This window comes from Cladophialophora yegresii (assembly GCF_000585515.1).
Source record: "Cladophialophora yegresii CBS 114405 chromosome Unknown aczIN-supercont1.4, whole genome shotgun sequence".
Taxonomy (NCBI): domain Eukaryota; kingdom Fungi; phylum Ascomycota; class Eurotiomycetes; order Chaetothyriales; family Herpotrichiellaceae; genus Cladophialophora; species Cladophialophora yegresii.
In genome coordinates this window covers 240808-260945 of record NW_006913048.1, presented here as the reverse complement: position 1 = coordinate 260945, position 20138 = coordinate 240808, and the positions used below count along the sequence as shown (strand labels likewise).

Here is a 20138-nt window from a genome sequence, read left to right as displayed (position 1 = left end):
TCGATTCCTTCCCTTGTCTGCTATGCTATGTTGTCGGAGCGTCTCGAAGGTCGCCGAAGTGAAGATGGACCACCACGAGACGGCGCCTCGGGCACAAGCGCAGTCGCAACCTCGGGAGAGTTGCCTCCAGCTAAACTATCACGCTAAACTGCGGGATCGACAAGAGTGGAGAACTAAACTGTATCGTGCTTCGGCTAAACCTTCCTCATCGGTGTATGATGCTGCAGAGGCAAGGCTGATTCTTCACTGTGAACAACATTTCAGATTGTATGTCCCACCGGTAAGCGTGGATGATATACCAAAGAAAGTCAGCATATAGACTTTGAACTTGAAACATGGATGATGACGACGATGAAGTCCCAGATCTCATTGAAACGGAGAAGAACGAAATCAGTCAACCTGACAAAGACGGGACCAGTACCCCGAAGAAGGTCCCCATCACGATCGTGACGGGCTATCTCGGGGCCGGCAAGACAACATTACTAAATTACATTCTGACGGCCGAGCACGGGAAGAAGATCGCCGTGATCCTCAACGAGTTCGGCAACACAGCGGACATTGAGAAATCCCTGACGGTCAACCAAGGAGACCAGTCCTCCACGGAATGGATCCCCCTCGCGAACGGGTGCATCTGCTGCAGCGTCAAGGATTCTGGCGTGGCAGCGCTAGAGTCGCTGGTCGAACGGCAGAAGAATTTCGACTACATCCTGCTCGAGACCACGGGGGTGGCGGACCCGGGTAACATTGCACCCATGTTCTGGCTGGACGAAGGCCTGGGGAGCAGTATCTACCTTGACGCGATCGTGACGGTCGTGGATGCCAAGAACATCCTGAGAAGTCTGGACGAGCCTGCTCCCGAGGAGATCCCGGACGATGAAACGGCCGACCATGAGCACAACACGCCCCTCCTCACGACGGCCCACCTCCAAATCTCCCACGCCGACACCATCATCCTCAACAAGACGGACCTCGTCTCCGACGTGGAACTCTCCGCCGTCGAGGCACGAATATCTTCCATCAACGGTGTGGCCCTAATGATCCCCACGAGCCGTTCCCACGTCGACAACCTAAGTGGTACGATCCTAGATCTCGAGGCTTATTCGACCTTCCCCACGACCACGTCCTCAAGCGGCGGAACTGCAATGCCCGACTTCGCATCCAAGGGCCACTCGCACCTCGACCCGACGCTTTCCACGTTTACCGTTCCCTTGCCGCCATTCGAGCCGCAGAAATTGCCTCTCCTCGTCGGCTGGCTGGAGACCATCCTTTGGGACGCGGACGAGCGCCAGAAAGGCAAGGGTACAAAGTATGAAGTGCACAGGACCAAAGGGCTAATCAGATGTACCGATGGGACTAGTCGGGTTGTGCAGGGTGTGCGCGAGATCTTTGATCTGATCGAAGTGCCGCCAACGTCGCCAACTGGGAATGCGAATGCGAAGGGGCCACAAACAGAAGATGGCAAAGTTGTATTTATCGGGAGGAATGTCCATCTGATCGAAGAGATAGAGATAGAGAGAGAGAATCGAGGTCTTGGATGATCATTGACGCATGCATGGTTCATGGGTTCATGGTTCATGGCTATCATATCGTAAGCTATATTGGTCGTGAGTTCTGTCTGGCCTCGTTTCATGTTGGTGGAAGAATTCGCAGACTTGCATGATATCCTGTCATAAATTCCGGCTGACAGTGCTGCAACAAACAACGGAAGTGAAACGGTTTCCTGCCCTGAATGACTGACTGACTGCGCTACTTGAGGTCGCCTTTCCTGGCTGGAATGAGGATTTGACCACTTCTCGGGCATCGTTGGTTTTGCAACCCCTTTAGTTTCGTATCGGCAATACCATCAGAACACCGCTCAATGCACAGTGAAAGAATACCGAAATGCCCGAAATCGAGTCCCCGCAATGCCCGACAGAAATCATTCTGTCGACTGAAAAAGTCGCTATCATAACATCCACAGCATCGTGCTTGCATGGCGCTTGAAATTCTCAACAATACACTCAAATCAGAAAACTAATCAACCGACTCTCTGGGGGATCGTCAGATGTTCGCCTGTGTCCGTGTTCGACCATCCACAAGACGCGGGTACCATGCTTGTGGTCGACGACAACGTTGGAAAAGTAGGGCTTCTCTTGTAGAAGACGTCTACCCTGACTGCCGACTGACGAAGACGGCTTCGGTGGCCTCAAGAAACAAACGCAGGCTAGGTGGTCCAGATGTATGCAACAAGGCCCCGGACCACGGAGAGCCGCCATCGCGGTCGTCCAGACCACAGTGTAGACTTGAGCCTTGCATTTTCACCAAGTGCCGCAGGCGACCACGACGAGAGGAGCGGGATCCCCATGATGCATGGTCCGGAACCCAGTCTGTAAAGGCTTTCGTCTCACATGGAAAGTCGTGTCAATGTCCAGACGACAGCAGGTGCGTCATTGAATCACACTTGTACCACTATTTTAGTCCCTTCTTAGGTGGTAGCTCATGTGATTCCGCATCAATGATGTGTTCGTTCTCAGACGACGGTACACAGATGGCGTGCTTCTCCGCCGGCTCAGTCTCCTTCGGATGGGGTACGGGTCCAACTGAAGCGAAGTCGACATAACTGGTCTTTTCTTCAGCCAAGTTCGGATGCTGCAATAGGCTAGGAGTATCATGCTCCAGGCTGAGCCTTGTATCATCACACAGCAATGCTTGCTTTGCAATGTGAGGCGAGCCGTCTGTCTTCTGTCCAGGTTGCTGACTAGATGGTGTCATCACACTCTCTGTCTGTTGCGGCTCGGCTTTGTCCGAGATAGGTGGCATGGGCTCGACGTCACCGCTGCTTACGAGGTACCCAAGCGACTCATCGTAGCCACTGTCCGCGAAGGGGAGACTCGGGGGTTTGGTCATTTCTTGTCCTGGGGGGAACCTTGTCTTGTCTTTGGGAAGGTCCGTCCCGTGGTTACGTGTTAGCAGATCTGAGTCGCCATCAGCAGCTGGAGTCACGCCATCCTGAGGAGTGTTTCGAGCGTCGTTGGGGCCTGTAGGATGATAATATAGCCCGATATCATTCACTCCTCTCGTCTCGGAGTGCTGATCTCCAGACCAAGGCGTAGCGAGGACTGCGAGCAGGTCTTGACTGTTGCGAGGGGTGCTGTCGGACGTGGCGTCCAGAAGAGAGGGACGCCTGGCTGGTATAGGTGCTGAGTCTGTCAGAGCCGCTACCGGACCTTCTCCATCAACCGCATCTTGACTTAGAAGGGAGCTCTCGGCCTCTGCATGCCGCTCCAGTATTTTCAATTCCTCTTCAGTGAAAGTCTGCCGTGATATCAGGTACCGGTGACCATCCATCTCCAGCTCATTGAACTCCCGGTCCATGCCCGGCGAAATGGGCACAATGTTGGGCTCGAAGTCTTCTGTTGGAGTCGGTCTCTCATCTTCGGACTCCCAATGGTGCCTCTCGTGACCCCCGAGGTGTGCATAGTTGATGGGTGGTCTCCTACCTCTGGGGCGGTCATATCCTGAGAGGTCGCTTTCGAACTCATAGTTGGAGGACTTCGGATACGTAAATGTGTAGTCATCCCGGGAGCTTTCTGGCGAATATGGAATCGCCTCGCTTCCTTGGGGTTTGGAACCAAGGCGTAATATGTCGTCCCGTTCAACGGCGTCGGCAGGGTCAATGTACTTCTTCATCGTGCGGACTTTCAAGGCTGGTCGTTGTTGTGGCCGAATATCGTCACATGACATGGAGGTTGCTTCTGGGACTGGGAACAGGCCGACCAGTTCCTTGGCCGATAATCGATCGCGTGGTCGGGGAGACAAGCAAATCCTGACAATATCTTGGTACCATTCAGGCACCTCCGAAGGGAACTCATCGATGCTTAGTGGTGGCACGTGCCGCTCCGGCTCATCGTCATCCATGGCCAAAGCCCACAGAGTCATGCCCAGTTGATAGATGTCCGATTTCTCACCAATGTACATGGAGATGCGTTGATTGCTCGCGATTTTGGCAGCAATCTCTGGAGGTTCCCAGCCCACAGGGCACCCACGCCGGTTGATGTCGATGATCTTTGCATTGCCGTCAGCGTCAACCACGATGTTGGATAACGTGAAATCGCCCTGAACATAGCCCTCTTCATGAATCTCACTGAGCCCTCGAACCGCCTGCTCAGCCCATCTGCATCGATCTTCCCACGCAATGGAACCTCTGTGATCGTACAATAGATCAACGATTGCACCTTTGTCTGCGTAGCTGATGAGCAAGCCTTTGACCAACGTTTCCGTGTCATCAAACACAACGGCCTCAAGTTTGATGACATGAGCCGAGTCGTGAAGTGCATGCAGGGCATTGATCTCATACAAGAACTCATCAACCGTGTCCGGGCCAGGGATCTCTTTCTTGATATACGTTCTGCCCTTGTATAGCACCTTGTAGACGAAGCCGGAGAGGTGCGAGTCGAAGACGAGCTCATCCTCACGGACCTTCATCGGTCTGAAGGTCTCATCGTTGAAGATATGTGACACGGTAGTTTTCGGCGGGTAGGGTATGATCTCGTTGACATCTTCCGTCACGTGAACGTGTAGTCGGCCGTCAGTTGTTTCCAACTTGAGATTCGTGACGGTGTCGTAGAATTGAATTTCAGGAAGAGAATCACGTATTGACTCGTAGATTTGCATGCTCTTGTCACGTTGAAACTGGAGTTCTTTCAGGTCCATCTCCAAGGAACCCATTTCGGCATTGCGATAGTCACATGAAATGGTCACCCGACGCCAAAAACTGGGAGTCTGCGCATAAGTGACGAAGAACTTCTCGCGGTCGGACTTGTCTCTAAAGTGCATGCTCAGGTTGAGGATCCATCGATGGTCAAGCTCATCCCTTAGTTCGGCCTTGTCATCGGCTAGAGGCATCTGTGGATAGTGCGAATCATCAGAGGACGTCCTAGAAGGCGGGCGCGGAGGTCGGTGGTCGTCTTGTGGCCAGAGATCCTCGGTCGTGTCGAGTTGCGCCGAGTCAAGAGTTGGCGGAAGGTCGACATAGACGCCGCCACCACCAACATCCGCCCTAGCGGTAACAGCCACAGCGGGTGCTGATGTTGCAGATGTTCGAGCAGGGTCCCAATTGGGTGGCGACGATGTGGCTCGCCGCCTAGGTAAGCTTATCGAAGCATGCCTCGTCGACGAGACGGCCCTTCTCTCAGCATTCCCAGGCTGGATAGGAAGCAGTCGGTCTCGTCGCTCAGAGTTCTGGCGGCGGAACGTTGCTTGCCGGGGGAGGCCAACAGCAAGCGGCCTCGTTGCGGATTCGTTCTTATTGGAATCTCGCCTGTCAGCCCAGTCCCGGGACCACTGTTCATCGTCGGAGCACTCGATGGGACTCTGTGTCGCATCTTCTTTGGCGAAGAAATGCTGCAGTTTCTGCCACATTCCGAGTCTAAGCGAGTGTCTGGAATGATGCTGATGCGGCTCGGAATCGACCGGTGTCAATGCATTGGGTTCGGCATGGTGAGGTCGAATACCCATTATTGCGGAGGTCGCCTTGGTCTGATACGAGTGAGGGGCAGTCGGCAGTCCTCCACCGCGATCGAGTCAGCAACCTCCGCTTGATTCGGGCTACACAACAGCCCGAGTATTGCGACAATGGTGACAGGACATTGAAAGTGTGGTGCGTGACGGTGATACAGAAGGATGGAGAAGGTTTTGGTGGGATTGGATCCGGAAGTCCCAGAGATATTATTGGTGACTGGCCATCGACTGGGCGGGAGAGCGACGAGACGTCGGAGAATCGGAGCTGGAAGAACCTGGAGGCGGTGAGGACACGACAAGCCACTGATGCCACACAATCACCCAAGGTCTTGGAAATATTGCACACAAGTCTGATGTCTTGAAAAGAGCTGTCCGGATCTTCCGTCTGCGCAGGTGACAGATGCACAAATGCAGGACGAGGTCCGGGTTTTGTTGTGTTCGCAGCCAATACTCGACCCGGGTCAGTGGTCTCGCTCGGGTCGTTCGAGGGCAGGTGTTGGTCGGGTGCTGTGCTGGAATCAATGCAGGTACTTGGCTGATCAGTGGTCGTCTGACCACGGCCTTGTCTCTGAGGCTGGCTGGTAGCTGAGGGCAATGACCGGACCCCGAGGTGGATTTGAGGAATATATGGTGGTTTCGAAAGAGTGGTTCAAGCTACTTCACCGCTCCGACAAGGCTCTTCAGGCAGCGAGGTCTGAAACTGGCAATGGATGCACGAGGCAGGAGGCAGGAGGCGCAGGAAAGACTTGTGGGTAGTTTGCAAAACCTGCTCGCTCTCGTCGGGCGCGATATGAAGCTTTAGCTCAAACGTATACTGCGAGCACTGAAAGGCTAGCACGCAGTATTTCTTCGTCGTGTGCCTTCACGCTTGACGTGCCGCAGCGCACCAGCTTCCAACCAAGCCCAACATCGTGGTCAGGGAGGTTAGTTGGGGCTTGCGCCGTGGGGCTGGGTGACTGGGGGCCGCCCGCGACAGCGCAAAACTCAACCGCCAACGTGGATGTTTTGCGAGCGCGAAGCAGCCAATAAGGCATGTTGGGGCATTGCTAATAGGCGGCTGCTTCCTTATTTCCCGCGTGCCCCGTTCGCCCCGAAGACGCAGAGCTTAGCTAGAACCGCATCATCTCACGCTTGGGCATACCTGAGGCCCAGTAGTTAGGCCGCGACTTGTCCGATCTGGACCTCCAACCGGGTCTGCAGCCAGCTCACTTGTGCGCGGAATCCTTCGATTGCATCAATACGGATATCCTTGGGACATGAGTTCCAACAGGCGAGCGGCACTGCGGCATGCGAGAATGCGCTGCAAGGCAGACACTACACAGTAACCACATGGGCACCGACGGCCCCTAATAAACTTCCGCAGTGGCCTTCAGCCATGCCCGGGTTTACGGTTGATCCTTTCCGCTCAGCTGCTCCAGCCACGACGCGAATCGCAGCTACAGGACGGAGTCCTCCGTACCTAATGTATCTTCCAAAGCTTTCTTGTTGTCAACCCTCAGCATTGAGCTCCTTCATGCTCGGACAACCTGAATATCTCGGCTTCGTCTCCTGCAGCGGTCCATGTCTGAATCAGTTACTGCAGGCCCGCGCACAGACACGAAAGCGACAAGCGATATGTGCAGTGTTGCATGAACATGTCCTCCTGCGAACGTCCCTCGGGCCCCAAGATTGCAGCAGCCAGTCCTCTCTGACGGTCCGAATGCTGCCGCTACTGCACTCTCTGCAGAAACGACCCGGCGCGTGCATCTCGACCAGTGATCTATTTTCCTGCAAGCTCGGCGACATCCATTCGTTGCCTCGAGGTTGGGCAGCGAATATTTCATACAACCTCAATTTCCATTGGCGCTGGTGTTCCTATATCGCGCGCTGACATGACTATTTCCAACACAATTCCACAACGCTGCCTACATCAGCAGCACCCATCGGAGAGGACATCGGAGCCATGATCTCATAGTCTGTTCGTGCTCACGTCTTGACCTCGTCTCCGCAGGACCCAACGTTGACGTGGCAAGTCATCATCGATGCAGTCCCTGCGCAAAGAATTTTGGAGTCCGGGTCTCGCGTGAGCTTGAACATCATCATACATCTCCCGTACGAGAAGCAAATAACTATATGTCGGAGGTTGAGGTCACCAGACTCGAACGGACAAGGCGTTGGTCGAACTCTGGTCGTCCGCAGCCTTGTCGTTCACCGCTTATTACCCCTTACAGTAAGTATTCCCAGCATATTCGTCCACGAAAAGTAATCAGAGCATCGATGTCCCGATCCGACCCATATCGCTGAGGCTGTTGGTACAGGCAAAGCTGACATGACCCTTGGGCATCACACGATTCCTGTCTCCGCTCCCAGATGGAGTGTTGGGGATTGGTCGAAATCAGCTGCTAAATCAAACCAGCACCGCAAAAACAGACAATTGTTTCTCTCCTCCACTTGACCTCTATGTGTTGGGTCAGCAGATGATGTTGTATGAAGATCGGGTATGTCGTCGCCATTCGTCTTATTCCTCCGCCCTAGAACCAGCAGGAAAGATGACGGAACCGTGTCATGGCTCAAAGATTGGACCCGGCTTACTTGTGTGGCAGAATTCGAGTACTTGAAGCATTGAGCCTGCGCTTCTTGCAAGAATGGTTCCGATGTCTCGGGCGGAAGAATTTCCTTACGCGTCAGGTCGAGGTAATCCCGTGATCAGCAGACACTGCAAGATCCTGCAGGCAGTCCAGAGAGGGCTTTCTGATGGTGTTCATCGCTAATCTGTGTGAATCGGCTGCCCAATCCAGACAACTCAGCAGATATCGACGCACTCAAAGCACAGAGCTTCGATCATTGGCTGATACACTGCAAGGTGAGATCGGAATTCCAACCTCATTTCCGGGTGACCTCTTCATTACTTTACGTTTGCAATTTTTCAACTGATATTGCGCACCACTTTCGCAGAATTGCATTCTGTATGCCCTCTAAGGCACAGCAACATCGCTTCACTCTCCATGGGAACCAGTCGCAGAAATCACCAAGATCAGCTCACAACGGCGAGATGGTCGAGTTTCAATGCAAATGACCTTCGGGGATGCGAGATCCCCAGCCAATGGAGTTATCCCAAGCGTTGAAATCTTCCATGACATTTGCTCGTCTTTGAGACGCCAGGGTGTTGTTACCAATGCCAGTCAGTTAGCATGTGTTACACTTGACTCGGATGGCTGGGTCCCGACTTGCCCTGAAAGCTAGGGTCGAGCTTTGCTGCTCTCTCTGCATGTCCTGCACGACGCGGATTGATGGCCTTGTCATGCTCGACCACCAGGTACGAGTCTAGGCTTCACGTGCTCATCCGTGCTCTTCAGCACAGTGCTGCGCCTATTGTTCGCGGATGTGGGCAAGCGAGAAGAAATCCAGAGGAATTCTTCACCTCGTGATTGTCGTCGCCATGATAGGCACGCGAGGCGCATTTGGGCGAATGACTTCTGTCAGACTTGGGAAATCCAATCCCGTGGCTGGATCAATCGGTAATCGCTGTTACGAGTGTTTCTCGCCAGCATGATATACTTGGGCAAGGCACACCACGTTTGACTGACATAGCTGTACCTCGCCCGGTAAGGGCCACCCCACCATGGGAAGCATAATATACATGAAGTCCCATCCGTGAGTTTTCATTTCCATATCCTACCATTTCCCAAGGTGCATAGTCCGTTTTCAATTATCACATGTTTCGAAGCTCCTACATTATGGCCTGAACCTTAACCTGAACCCGACCTCGCCCCCGGGCCCGTCAACCCTCCTTTGCTCCCGGCCATTGCCTCCCATCCAGTATCCCGAGCCATCACCCTCGGACCCCTCCGTCCTCACTTGACGAGAACTCCCATTCTGCTGGACCACGTAGATGAATCTCGCGATTGTATCTGCTTCACCTCCAATCAGCTGTTGGGCGTTGAAGTGTTTGCGGACCGCGGCCGCCAGATGCGAAGCCGGTTGGTTGGGGCCGAGGTAGGTTGAAGGATTTGAGGAGATGAATGATGAGTCCCGTTCAGACGACGGGAGACCGGGGTCAGGCGGTTCGATAGATTGGGCTATTGTTGAAATCCCCTCCGCCGTTGACGTGTCTCTCAACTTGCCCTTCTCTTTGGACTTGCTACCGTTGCTCGTAGTCTTGCCTGTCCCTGTCCCGTTCGTCTGCTGCTGCTGCGCCTGGCGAGCTCTGCGCCGTTGAAGGTGCTGTTCGTGCAGCTTGCGTCTGTAATACACCACCGAGGGCGCACGCTGGCCAATGTCAGATGACTTATAGGCTAACTCGGCATGAGGTCGGTTGAACGCGGCAGGTACGGGGAGGCGGTGGGCGATGCGGTACGTGCGCAGGACGGCGACTGGCATTGTATCCCATTCGGTCTGTTCCGATATGCCAATTGCTCAAATTAGCCTCAACTCGCCCTTGGCTTTCACTCGATCTGAGGGCATTGCCCGACGTACCCGAGGCAGACTTGGATCAACTTTGTCGGCCTCCACTGCTGGTGGTGCGGCTGCGGTAGCAGCAGCAGAGCCATTCCCATTCCCTGTCACAGCGGCTTTGGATCCAGCGCTGGTACCGTTGTGTCCTCCTGGAGCCGACTTTTTCCCTTTCGACACGCCCGAGCCACTGGTTGGGCCGAGTGCAGACTTCTCCTTCTGGTTTGTGATGGTGCTTGAAGTCTCGGATCTTGAGTCGTCGACGTTGCGTGCTCGGGCAGGAGGCATCGTTGGGAACTTTTCAGGGGGCAAATTGTTCAAAGCCGCAGTGTCGTAAGCCTGCAAGGACTGAAGGAGGGCACATGCAAGCAGATCTGGATTTGCATTGAGAAAGCACCTCGAACGATCACATCGGCGTGGTCGTCGTCGTGGTCGTTGGAGGTGCGCAGTTTCTCGCGGAGCCTCCGCTCGTCAAGTCCGCTCAGGGACGCGACAGGAAAAATCGACGTCTACGTCATCGTTCCCGAGGCACCTTAAACTCAAATTAGACAAGGGTCGGAGTATCGTTGGCTCCGGGTGGTTTTGCCACGTGATCATCGAGCCTTGCAGACACGGCACACCGACACGATCCGAGGGAAATTTTTCTGCCTTTTGTGCAAGGCCTGTTCCTGCATGTCGATGGGAGATCGCATCTTGCAGATAGATGGTGGTGGCAAATTCTGCGTCCGCTTTGTACCTGCTACATATTTTGGGCGCATACGGTCCTCATATGGGCAAAACGAGTACGCACTCACCAAAGATGCGCCCAAGTCCCTGCACCATTGCCAACCAGTGTGGGCCAACGGGAACACGAAAGATACACAACGTACCATAGTAGTGAGAGAGAGACGAAGACGGGGAGCCTGCGAGGACTGATGGACTAGTGCGATTTGGAACACCGGGCCATAGTTTGGTAGGGAACATGTCAGATACACCACCACTGGTCGTCCGCAATTCGCGTATCCCCCTCTCATACACCCTGCTGGTCGGATGCAAGCTGTGAGCTCATGATGGAAAGATGAAACTCAGCTGTCGGACAGGTCGCGCATCCTAGTTCGGCGGCTGAAGTCAAGTTTTCTGACCAAAGTACTTTTACTCCAAATGCCATGTCGCGGTGGAAAGCACTGGAAAAGATCTTGTAGGAATCCCACTCATGCCAGTCTGCGGCAAATTTCGAGGCTGGACTTCCGATTGCCTTCCTCTAGCTATGCAAATTTTGACGTCGCATGCTGACACACTCGCGGTATCTGGCATCTTGACGCAGACAGGTCCGCGAGCGCCGGATAAGCGTTTGTGCGAACAGGAATGCTGCTCACTCTTCGACACGATCGCGGTTTGTTTTTCAGGCCGGACCAGCGTGAACGGTCCTTATGCGAAGTAGCTGCAATTCGTCCTCGGTGTTCCTAAGGTTCATTTCCACGTAGCTCGGACGTGGGATTGATAGCCATCCTGGTTGGAGGAAAATACCTCAGCTCCAGCAAATGTTGGAGACCATCGCATCATGGAGATCGAAAATTATCAGCGGTTCTGGCTCCGTAGCGTGAGACCAGAAGCGCGCGCAGAGTCGACATAGCCCCCGCCGTATAGTTGGTCCCACAGCTGCGAAATTCCTGCCCGCGGGTTTCGGGAGCCTAGAGTTTCTGGTTGAGGATTTTTGTATCTTTTGCCAGCTGGAGTGCTTGTGGTAGAAGTCGGGTTTCACGGGCCACGAGGGCCGTTTGTGCTAGAGTACATATCTCTGACGTCAAACGGTCGCCCAACAGCAGAGGCCATTGTAAGTACCTAGGTAGTGTCAAGTTTTCCAGTCCGCTTAGTCGGTAGCGTGTCAAGTTTTCCAGTCCGCTGAGTCGGTAGCTCGAACCTACGGTCAGATATCCAGTGTGCGTTACCAGAGAAATCCGAAGAAACGCCGCTCCATGTGATGAGAGTTTCTTCAACCCAAATACCTTCTTTGCCTTGTACGATGTCACCCAACTCATATCACCTAACTCCGTGAGATGCACATGTTTTCACATGGCGCTACAGCTTTCGAATTCCCTCACTTTGTTGTCGTCAGATCTTAGTGCCTTCCACATGGGAATAGGGTTGTGGTGTGGCCAGCGCTGTGGTAACAGTGACAAGTGGAGGTAGTACCAATTTTGGACGTGCGTGTCAATTGTCCGAGGGAATTTCTTTTGTTGGGTTCGAAATCTGAATCATGTTGCGCTGACGTTGCTCTGACTGCCGCGGCAGGAGCCATGAGTAATATGGTTCAGTCTGACGAAACTAACCGTGTGAGTAAGAGTCGAGGAGCAATAATGCACATGCACTCAAGACCCGATAATGAGGTTCTGGTCACTCGTAAACGCTTTCCGAATCAACTTGGCATGCGCTTGAGAGGCGACATCGGACATCCGACCGGAACATGCTTCCTTGCTATCACGTACACTCGTCGCCCTGCCATGTGACACTTACCCCGGTATTAGTCTGAGTTGTGTAGTAAGTCAAGTTGAACTCAAAAGTATGCCCTTCACGACGTTTTGGAACGTACCTAGCACGTCCCGATCACTCTTGACAGTGACTGTGATGCGTACATGTCCTCGACGCATGCAGCGTCAGTAAATGCGGTACGGTCCGAAAAAGACATATGGCACCGTTGTCGCCTCAGCTGTGGGTACGAGCACTTGCTGCAGTCCTCGATTCTCTCGGTGTTTTGGTGGAGATCAAGGTGCATCGCAGATACAGACAGCACGAGTAGAGAACTGAATGTGCTGCAAATTCTGTCATAGTGGTCTAGTCAGTGAAGCCGATATCAGCCAACTGAACCGGATTGTAAGACGAGAACAAGCAGATTAAGAGGAATAGACCACGCTGCCGCCCCACAAACGGTCAGACCGTAGTCACACCCAGGCTGAACCCAGCTCCCGAGATACGAAAGCAACACGGGTGGGTCGTATGCTCAGCCTTAGGCTCTATCGAACCGCATCGGGATCATACGGGCGGCATGCAGCCTAGCACAACATGACCTTCGATCGTTCGATCGTAACTGAATCGACATCGAGCGTTGAGCAAAGACGGAAAGTTGGTGATCGTACGATTTACAGGGCAGTTTTGATCGATAGGAGTTCATGCTTCTACGAGTACCCCATACGTACTCCAGTACTTCGTAGCTCTTACTGTATACCGACTGACGCCACGACCTTCTAGATAACAACGGCGAAACGCCGATTCCGACCGATAGCCTTGCTCACTTGCGGCTCGCGCTTGGGAAAGCGATCCCTATATGTCCCTGAGTTTTCGACACGGTCTCTGTTCGCGGTGCTCCGACCAGCTTCTGTGCATGGGACGCATGATCCCCGTCCTCGCAAACTCGAGAACTTATTCCCTCGGGATAGCGAGGGTACAGCGTGTGCGATGGATCTTCTTCAACCTTAACAGGGGCAATTCCAGGTTAAAGTAATTAATGGGGGCTAGACTACTTGGTGTCATCCCGAACAGTGTGGGGATGTGGGAGAAGGCCGCGCCTAGAACGGCACATGCTAAGATTCCCTGGCTCTCATCGAATCAGCAAAGCACGAGGACCGATAGGTACCGCCCCAGACAGAGCGATACGTACCTCAAAATGCGGTGGTGCCTGGACTACACAGGATGGAAGAGCATTAATTAGACCGTTGTTCAGATTATCATGCTGCATTATTGCCTCTATCGTTCAGTAGGCCATAAAACACAAGATCTAGACTGCGCTGGCGAAAAATTGAAACGGGCATCAGCGCTGCCTAATGCTGCGATAACTCAAAGGCGGCTTTCAAGATGCGAAATAACCCCGACAACTCCTCTGTACCCGCTCTCGATGGATAACGTTGGAAGTCATGATCAACAATAATCGCGGCTCGAAGATACCTCGTACTACTCGGTAGACACGCAAATCGTGATGTCCTTTGCTGCGATCCTTTGTACTTTGTGGTCCGCTTTGCCGTGCGTCATGAACGCTTGTGTGCCAACACTACAGTACCTAGATACCACATTATCAGGAGCCAGTGTGCCTGGTTTTCTCGGGGTGATCTGCCCCGAGTTCATGCCCGCCAATCTCCAGCCCAAAGCCACAGCTCCTTCGTCAGCCTGAAACCTCCACTCTGACTCGTAATCTGGCAATCCGTTCCAGCCGGCCCCTCAGCCTCTCAGCCCTGGAGCACAAGATAATCCCCTTGTAGCGAACCTCCGAAGCATCAGCCTGAGACGCTGCGGGTGTCCACAAGTAGTCCTTATACGCAAATAGCCCTCCCTCAGGTCCAGAGGATGCAAAGAATGTATCTTTCTTCTACTTCGCGTCGAACGACTAATAAAAAGCCCTTCCAAGGTCAGAGTGTCGAAATTATCTGGAGAGACGACGAACCATCTGGTTAAGCCACAGTGCCGCAGAAGGGATTTGCCTGATTCATGGCGTCGCTAACCGTAGACTCCTTCTGGGGCGTTCTGAGGGCGTTCTGTGGGTTCGCCCGTAATAGCCTAGCAGAGAACCCCCGCAAGACGCCTCAAAGCTGATGGCGCCATGCAAGGAAATCTTGGACTCCCGTGTCAGCAGTCTTGCTATTCCCACGCATTTCACCAAATTGCAGCATTGTTGCTAGATGATGACTGTATTAGGGTAGGTGTCATTGCCTCGGCAAGAAAGAGGAGGTGGAGTGTCGTGTTCCGGCGAGACTCGTAGAAGGGCAGAATCATGTGCAGTCACTTTCAAGACGGTGCTCAAGGTTATGCCTGAAAGTGTCCAAAGGCTACGTACCCGAGTCTCGCAGTCATCGGGCAACACACCGCATAACACTCTGAAGGGTTCCGAGTTTTTATCGTGCGATTAACTGGGTACCAGAAAATCTTTTGTCAGACAGACCAAGCCGCGGATGCGACTTTGTCACTTTGCTGCAAGTGCCGTGCCGAAGGATACATCACCTCCTCTTGGGCCTGGCGTAAATTTTTCGATTCCCCATCAAATTTCTTTCCCATTATGGAGCGCTGTGTCCTGGAGGTGCTCGTAGCATGTGGTCGTGTTACCCGTTCTCACTCGAGTAAGCATACGTAGGTAGTCGCAAGCACCACAATAACTCGTCCGGCGTTGTCTGAAGCGGCTACCTCGTACTCAGGTGACATCTCTGCCACGGCTTCAGGGCAAGCATATCTACTGTACCATAAAGTATCTCTCCATATATCTAGAGAGACTAGTAATCGATCAACCCGCGGCAGCACAACCATCAGCCCGAATTCCGAAAGTTACGGGTATGAAGGTTTGGCCGGGTCCTCCCCGTGTGGTCGCAGGCAACTGTCAAAAGCCAAAATCTGCATTGTCATTTTCCAAGGTTCATTCATTCCAGGCGTCTAAGCACAGCTGACACGGTCATTTGCTCCTCGCACCCCAGCTTCGGGTGGCCCGTCAGCCCCCGGACCACCGCGCCCTGTGCCACGTCGAAGAGAAACAGGCCCAACGAAGGGCAAGACAGGTCGAGGAATTTACATGGCTGTCTATCACAGAGCCAAGTCAGGCTCGAAACATCAAGCAACGTCGGAAACGACACATCATTCGACAGGGAGAAGTAACCTCCGGCGGCACCGATTCCCTCCTATCAACGTGCCTCGGCGCGCTTCTCCTGATTTCGGCATAACCGCCGGGTGTCGGTACCTCGAAAGGGAGTACCTGGTACCTTCGCCGATTCCGTCATTATTGCCAAAGGCTCTCCAGGCTCAACGTGGCCTGATAAGGAATCGGCGCTAACGGAGGGGTCCACCAGTGACTGCGCCAGGTCTTTTCATTTCTTTTTGGGTGCCTGGAGGGCCGAAAGGTGTCTCTGCCTGGGTGGAGCACCCCATCATCTGTCCCACAGTTGCAGAGAGCGTCTGGTTACCTGACCTTTCCCTCACCCACAGGCCGGTTACATGTCAAACCTGCGCACGGGTGCCACACGCTGTTTCCTCGCGTCAAGTGGTGCAGGCGCCCACTGACTAGCGAGACGGGCAAGGGCGGTGGTGCCCACATTCCTCATCCCTCGTTCCTGCTGGAGGTACGAAGCCAGGAGTTAAGCACCTTGGCCTCTTCAGGCTTCTGCATCCTTCTGTCAGAAAAAAAAGACAAACACGTCTTCACCCCCATCCGAAACCCCTGCTTTGCCCCGGTCTCCAGTTTTTCCACGTCCGCAGCGCCGGGTAATTTCCTCATCCTCAATTTCTCAACTGAGAAGTCTCGTCTCATCACCTCACAGACGTGAACGAGCCGACGTCCTTCTCCAACACGTACCCGGCTCATCTCTGATCCCAATCTACTCCTGCATACTCCGTATCTGACAAAACTCCGTCCACCCCGGACTCTCCTCCTTGTTTCTTCTCCTCTTTTCCCCCAAACCCGCACCGCCAAATAACTCTGCCCACACTATTTCCCTTACCTCACCACCTACCACACCACCCCTGTGCGAGCAGACCTCCCACACTACAGCCTGTCATCGCCAATCCACTGCCAATATCAATCTGCGCCTTTCCGACCCCAGGTCTGCAGCCGGCCTTGTGCATGCGTCACGCCGCCATCCTCGTCACCTACCTAAGTACTGTACACGAAGTGGATGATTCACCCCACGATAAGCGATCAGCCTTTTGGGGAACAAAGTATCCCCTTCGCTCGAATGCAACGCTCTTCGTCCGCAGTAGACTTTACTGCTCTTCTCAACCCTTCGCCTCCTCGCTCCTCAGACCCTTCTACGTCTTCCTTACCGCCGCCTGACGCTGTCGCGCCACAGCCACAGAACGTTAGTACCTCGACGACTACCCAAAACGATAGTAACATGGCCGCCGCTGTCAGCCTGATGCCGACGCCGTTGCCCTCGCAGCCTGCCAACCCAGACGACCGACAAGACCTCCCGCGGCCGTACAAGTGCCCTCTCTGCGACCGAGCGTTCCATCGTCTAGAGCATCAAACCCGACACATCCGGACGCATACAGGAGAGAAGCCTCACGCTTGTCAGTTCCCTGGTTGCAGCAAACGCTTCAGCAGATCCGATGAGTTGACTCGCCATTCACGCATACACAACAACCCGAACTCACGCAGGAACCAAAAAACACATCAAGTTGCTGCCGCCGCCGCATTGGCTGGCCTTCAAGATGGCTCAAACCAGAACCTCGTGGCCCAGGCCCAGATGATGCCACCGCCGAAGAATAGTCTGCCACGTTCAGCACCTACTTCAGTCGTCGGCTCACCTAATGTTTCACCGCCACATTCATTCGCCGTCCAAGCCTCAATTCACGGCCCTCATATGCCTACTCATCTGGGTCCATTTGGACGAAGTGATGACCGGAATGCAATGGACATCAATCTACTTGCCACTGCCGCTTCTCAAGTCGAGCGGGACGAGCACGTCACAAGAGTTCCTTACCAGCATCAGCACCATCTTTTCAGTCATCGAAGCCACCACACCAATGGACGTCTGCCTTCTCTATCAGCCTACGCCATCTCTCACTCGATGTCGAGATCGCATTCACAAGAAAACCATGACGAAGATCACCGTGTAAAGCGCTCTAGACCAAACTCGCCACACTCCACCGCTCCCTCGTCACCTACATTCTCCCATGAGTCAATCTCGCCGACACCAGATCACACACCCCTGGCGACCCCTGGCCACTCTCCTCGGCTTCGACCCCATGGCAGCGATCTGCAGCTCCCAGGCCTCCGACATCTTTCGTTAGGTCACACCCCTCTCCTAGCTCCCATGGAACCCCAAGCCGATGGCTCTTACTCCCATATCCCGACGCCACAACATACCGGGCCTTCGATCGCCGATATCGTGACAGGAACCCAGCGCAAGCTCCCGGTTCCCCAGCTCCCTAAAATTGGTGTCTCTGAAATGCTACATTTGCCCGGTGGCTTGAGCTCAGGAGAATCAAGTTCAGCGGCGTCGATCAACGGCGACTTGGCACGGTGAATGGTTCCTGGTGAAGCATGTGTTTACGGTACCTACAGCGGTTTTGCCACGGCTTGAAATTAGAAGCAACAATACTGTCATCTTTATTCTCCTCTTCACTTGGCGTTGTGGGAAGTCTTTTTCTAGGCAGAGCTGACGCCCCAGGTTTGGGCCGCTCGGATGAATGGTGAATGAAACTACAGCGCGGAGCAGGTTATAGACGGACAGGGGACAACCAGGAAATGCGCCGCAAGATTGCGCCAGATAGAGCGGCGTTTATTGGTGGTATGTTTTGTATGGTCTACTGGTGTCAGGCCGAGCGAAATCGCGCTCTTACTGTCAGGCAGCCAATCCCCTGTTCACATGTGTAGTTTTGAGATAGCCAATTCAGTCTGACACCTGGATCTGAGGCCTTGGGGCTGCCACCAGGGGGATCACCGAATCGCCCCTCATGCCCGCCAAGTACTCCGCTGATGGCGATGATCGAATCTGATGATGGATTCCACTTGTCACTTTTTCGGAGCGTCTCCCTAATTACTGTACACAGTAGACAGTGCTCCCGCCCAACCCGGTGTCTGGGCAGCTGAGTCACATTTGCAGGCTAGCGTCTTGTTCAAGCAACAATCAGAAACCATGGTTCAAACACCCGGGTTCGCTTGGAGCATGAGCCAGACAAGGTACTCGTATTGGGGGCGGAAGAACTGCGCGACAAATACTCCGTAGACAAGGCGGATTTGAGAGCGCCCAACATTTCGAAACCTTGCGAATAGGGCGAGCTGACTGTGGAAATGACAGCTGCGCCCGCGAGTACTCCTCTGCACCTTGGTACTTTGATAATTTAGGCGCCAAACACTTTCATTGTGTCCTCAGCTTATCAGCCCCATGTAACCACAGAGCCACATATCCCGTGGTTTCCCCCACACTATGCAGGGCTGATGCGTCGTGACCAGTCCCGCTGCATGGGTTGGCCAGAATCGCCTCTATCACGGCTCGAGAATGTGGATGGGCAATAAGGCACAATACGAGGATTTGAGGCTGGCACTGGTCTAGACTGCTATCCACCTTGTGTTACACAGCAGGTTTTGATTACTGTTTGCCCCGGACGGTCATGCACCGCCCACAGCCAGACGCGAGAACCGGGGGAATCGCGGAGTCCCCAGTTTTTGACAAGCCAAATGGGATGCGGAGTTGATTAGATTGTCAAGACTCTGGATGCGAATTTAGCCAAACTTCCCGGCAATGGTATTTCATCATTATTCATCTCCCCAGTCGAGGGAGGAATTCATTGACCGCTGCCTGTTGCGGCATGCCGATCAATGGGAGATTGGAATCGTGGCACGCAGAGAAACCCGAAGGTCAAGAAATGAGACGTCCGGACTGATGTGATGAATGACTCGAGCCCTTTCGGACCGGAGGGGCATCCTCAGTACCACAGTACTCATGCCGTGCCGATTCAGGCATAACCGAGCCGAGGGCACATCCTCGGGTGATCCGACCTGCGATGATCTTGAGTCGCGGTTTCCGTCGTCAAGATGATGACCAGAAGGGTCAGTCACAGTACGGCTCTAACAACGATGAATGTCATACTGGGAGTGAGCGGTGTGTCTTGTCGTGCTGATGTGTTCTCCTATCCAAGAAGACTACTATTCGTAACGAGGTACTGTGTGCTCGTCCATCAAAGCGGGAAACACGGCGTGCAATCCGTCTTCTGCCGGGTTTTACCGGGCTTTACCGGGCTTTACCGAAGGAACAGACTTGCGGTTGCCTGGCATCTTTCAGCATCCCGAAATCACCCTCGATGATAGGAACCAAATCGGTCTGACAATCGCGATCATCTCGATTTTCGAAGGCACGACCGTCCGCCTGGCGTCTTCGCTCGAAACCGAGGCGGATTTCTTTCCCCCTTCATCCACACCTCATTTCTTCCACGTAGCGAATCTATCAAGCATAGATCGACCGGGACTAGGGCTGAAGAAGTGGCTTTCGCGTCACTCATGATTCAAGCTCCGAGCCCCAACCTTATCAGTGATGCGCTTGGGGTACGGAAGGACTCTGACGGTTCCGCGTATGCCATTCATACCAGCTGAAACACATCCGCTCTTACTGTCGCTATGCCGCGTGGGGGAAGCAGGGCAAGGCGGCGTGTGATTGAAAGGACTACACCCATCCTTTTTAAGTCATTCGGCATCATCAACTGACCACGATCAGGTAGGGCTCTGCATTCACCGTCTTATCGCACAATCTCCCGGTGCCAAC

General features: G+C 53.8%; 4 protein-coding genes across 4 annotated transcripts; 2 read left to right on the top strand and 2 right to left on the bottom strand.

Moving 5' to 3' along the window:
* Positions 1-335: 335 nt before the first annotated feature.
* A1O7_05400 (uncharacterized protein) lies at positions 336-1538 on the top strand (the record flags this gene model as incomplete). The annotated part of the gene is made up of 1 exon (XM_007759410.1): positions 336-1538. One exon carries the CDS (start codon positions 336-338, stop codon positions 1536-1538), a length of 1203 nt encoding a protein of 400 aa, XP_007757600.1.
* Positions 1539-2448: 910 nt separating this feature from the next.
* Positions 2449-5496, bottom strand: A1O7_05399 (serine/threonine protein kinase; the record flags this gene model as incomplete). The annotated part of the gene is made up of 1 exon (XM_007759409.1): positions 2449-5496. One exon carries the CDS (start codon positions 5494-5496, stop codon positions 2449-2451), a length of 3048 nt encoding a protein of 1015 aa, XP_007757599.1.
* A 3717-nt stretch (positions 5497-9213) lies between these two features.
* A1O7_05398 (uncharacterized protein) lies at positions 9214-10218 on the bottom strand (the record flags this gene model as incomplete). Its single annotated transcript, XM_007759408.1, has 2 exons — positions 9214-9873; positions 9955-10218. The coding sequence occupies 2 exons, from the start codon at positions 10216-10218 to the stop codon at positions 9214-9216; spliced, it is 924 nt and encodes a 307-aa protein (XP_007757598.1).
* Positions 10219-16769: 6551 nt separating this feature from the next.
* On the top strand, positions 16770-17903 carry A1O7_05397 (DNA-binding protein creA; the record flags this gene model as incomplete). The annotated part of the gene is made up of 1 exon (XM_007759407.1): positions 16770-17903. The coding sequence occupies one exon, from the start codon at positions 16770-16772 to the stop codon at positions 17901-17903; it is 1134 nt and encodes a 377-aa protein (XP_007757597.1).
* Between the last annotated feature and the right edge of the window lie 2235 nt (positions 17904-20138).